General features: G+C 38.8%; 1 protein-coding gene across 1 annotated transcript; it reads left to right on the top strand.

Moving 5' to 3' along the window:
• Positions 1–2,498: 2,498 nt before the first annotated feature.
• On the top strand, positions 2,499–3,440 carry LOC142857439 (vomeronasal type-1 receptor 4-like). The gene has a single exon (XM_075985700.1). It carries the CDS (start codon positions 2,508–2,510, stop codon positions 3,438–3,440), a length of 933 nt encoding a protein of 310 aa, XP_075841815.1. The 5' UTR covers positions 2,499–2,507.
• Positions 3,441–3,743: the final 303 nt, after the last annotated feature.

Raw genomic sequence — 3,743 nt, forward strand, 5'->3', positions numbered from 1 at the left:
ATGTTCTTTACCACTGACCGATCTCTACAGTGCCCTCAAATGAAAACTGACCACAGAAAGCAGACAGCCACTTATCAACACCGTGAAAAGTGCCAGGTGGGGAACACAGACCACATAGAAGAAGTAAATGCGTTTGGGAACATCTGTCATTGCTTTGTGATCACAGACTGAGGGGACAGTTTGTGTCACACTATCCAAGCCATGACCTTTCTGTACCTGCTTTACCTCTAAACAGCTTTGGGATTTAAAGAGTCATTTATCCTCAGAGTGTCTAAGGTCAGATCATGAGAGTGTCCACATCATACAGTTTTAAATTCAAGGAATGGAATCAAACAAACACGAGAGTTGTGACTCATAAATTGTCACTGCTATCTGCCATATATGCACTTAACTCATAAAAATTGTATTTGCCATTATACCCTCAATTTTTAATGAATAAAACTAAGTGGATATTTAATGGTGAGAATATTGGATTTTGCTGGATTTGACCCATACTTTTTGTGTCTTTGTGTGCAGAACACTATGACTGTGAAGACAAATATTCATTACCAGAATTGAGCAGAGTGGCCTCACAGATCTGACACTGAAATTCTTAATTCTCAAAAAGATGTGGTACAGATACCTCTTAGTGACTGTCATTAAAGTCGTCTTCAGGGTCACGGCTTGTCTTAAAACGAAGCATCTTGTTGATTCTTGTAATTTTTCTGTCCTTACAGAGGCATACAGACTCTATTTAACCCTCTTATGGGTCCCATTCTAGTTTCCTGAGCTCAAAACACATTCAACCCACATAAATACACATTTCTGTCACCTATATAAAAAAACAATATTGAGACAGAATTATGCTAGTGTTATTTTGGGGTCTTTTTACCTCCTTAATAGACTACTTTCTATATTCTGCTGTAGCCCTCGCCCGCCGAAGGTATTCTCCAGTATCAGTGCATGGAGAAGTAGAGACCGATAGTATTTGGTAGTTCCTAAGGTCTCAGATCATGTTCTGACTTTGATTTAATTTCTTCAGATCTCAAGATTTATAGCCAATTTTCTTCAAGTTATTGGTTACTCAGCTGTCATTGCATGGCTGTTGATTGTGTGGAGCAATGGTGCATTTCCTGAGCCTGCATGGTTCATCCTGGTACCAACACATAGCTGCTTCTGCCTACTTCTTCAAGGGGATCTCACCTGCTTCCGAGGGTTTCAGACACCTTCCTGCAGGAATAGAATATGGTGTGCTGGGAGTATACTCTGACTTAACTGCACTGCTGGACTGTCTAATCCAATGCCTTTTTTCCTATAATTTCCACTATAAGCCTAAGAAATGGTGCATTGATTATCCCAGACACAGTTTTAATAGAGACCCTAAACATTTCTTCAATAGCTGTCATTCTTCAGATATCGTTCTCCTTGCCACTTCTGCTAGCACATTTTGCCTTATTTTATATGATTGTTCAGTCTGTGAGATTTCCCCATACCCGATATCCCCTTCTCTCCAAAAGCTCTGAAAAGTGTGCACACATATATGTATCTATGTGATATGATTTTCATAAAGCTATATCTTAACATAATATAAGTTGTCAATTCAACCATCATTCTAATGCATTTGTGCTTTTAATATTTTTCCTGTATAAGACTGTATAAAGACCCAAAGTCCACTCAGCATGACAAAATTTGAAATTGAAAGTCTGTTTTAAGTGGACTTGGTTACTACTTGGAGAGCAACATTTCTCACAGTGCTGTCTTAAATTCATTTTACAGGAAGCTTTTAAGGGCAAACATGACAGAACAAGTATATCCTGGTTGTCAGTTTGCAAGGGTGGGCAGGGAGCAAAGCAATCAAACAGGTTAAGAGAAGCTAAAACCAAGAAGCTATTTGGGGTGTTTTGACTCCCAGTTTCTACAACCGGGTTGGGTACATTTCCAAGGGAGGGACTCCTCATGGAGGAAGTAGAAAAGGGAGAGTTAATTTCAGGTTAAACAAAAGCTGTCTTGACACGAGACAAGATGAAGGGTCACTTGCAATGTAATTCTCAGAGGCATCATAAATTTCTTCTTTCATATCTTATTTTTAGATGAGATATACATTAACCATTGATATATGTAATTTTCTGGACACTACTTAAGTTGTTTTTATTAACACCATGACCAGAAAATATTATATTCTGAAAATGTTGCATTATATTTGTTTGTTTGGCCAGTCAGTTTCCATTGTTTCTCAAGGGCCAATGTCAAATCATTATGAATGATTCATTTTTCTCTGAAGTTTGATGTCCCTCCTTCATTATTATGTACATTCTAATGTATTGTTCATCCTTACAGTAGCATACTAGAAAGGAACTACTACTATCAAACTTTTGAGGATGAGGCCTTTCTAAATGGTAAGGGCTGGCCTTGAACACGTAAGCTTAAAATACCCTTTATTCTTTCAGTAGCCACATGAAATAAAGGTAGTTATTTGGTCAGAAGAATAGTGGGGCCATATTCTAAAGGAAATTGTGCCAAGTCACAGAATGGACTTCTGGAATATGGCAATCAGCATTATTTTCTTATTACAAACCACAACTGGAATCCTGGGAAATTTCTCTCTAATTTTCTACTATCTAATCCTTTACTGCAGAAAATGCACATTAAAGCCCACAGATGTGATTCTGATGAACGTACTGGCAGCCAATGCCTTGATCATTCTCTCTACAGGAGTGCCCCAAACTATGGCAGTTTGGGGACTTAAGCAATTCTTGAATGATTTTGGATGTAAGCTCCTATTGTACATTCAAGGATGTGGTAGGAGTGTGTCCATTGGTATCACTTGCCTCCTGAGTGTCTTTCAGGCCTTGACCATTTGCTCCAGGAAATCCTGCTGGACGGATCATAAAGTCAAAGTTGAGAAGTACATCAGCTGCCACATTTTCCTCCTCTGGATCCTGTACATGTCCATAAATTTCATTTATTTTTCATACACAATTTTGAACAGGAGCAGCAAAAACGTGTCACAGAAACGAGATTTTGGATACTGCTCCATTGTAGGGCGGGATGAAATTGTTGATTCACTCTATGCAGCATTGGTGGTTTGCCCTGAAGTCTTTCTTTCTGTGATCATAGCCTGGTCCAGTGGCTTCATGATTGTCATTCTCTACAGACACAAGCAGAGGGTTCAACACATCCGCAGCTCTCATGGTTCCAGTAGAATGTCGCCTGAGTCCAGAGTCACCCAGAACATTCTGATCCTAGTGTCTAACTTTTTCGTTTTTTACACTCTCTCCTCCATCTTAAGAGGATACATCAGTCTTTTAAATAATAACAATTGGTGGCTGGTGAACATGAATCGCCTGACTTCTCTGTGTTTTCCATCTTTTGGACCCCTAATTCTCATGAATCATTATTCCATTGGGTCCAGACTTAGTTTGGTCTGGATAAGGAAGAAAAATTATTCAATCTCATTTTAGCATTGGAAATGATATGTTTTTCTTAGTATCCAGTTGTTAACTGACCTATCACACTCCAAATATCAACACAGAAAGTTAACTAGGTAACACTTTGTCTTTTTAAGATTAGCTGGAATGAATATGGGAGTTTTGTCAGAAGGTTAAATCAGCAGCCTTCATATTGTTTAAGGCCCATTGTACTCTTCAACTTGAATCTGTGAGAGTCTACCCTCTGACCACCTGATGTGCAAAGGATCCAGGAAAAAGCTGTCAATAAAAATGCCCTTCTTGTGGCTTTCATCCTGTCAGTGGATCTTGGTGGTT

Source organism: Microtus pennsylvanicus, chromosome 1 (genome assembly GCF_037038515.1).
Source record: "Microtus pennsylvanicus isolate mMicPen1 chromosome 1, mMicPen1.hap1, whole genome shotgun sequence".
NCBI classification, from domain to species: domain Eukaryota; kingdom Metazoa; phylum Chordata; class Mammalia; order Rodentia; family Cricetidae; genus Microtus; species Microtus pennsylvanicus.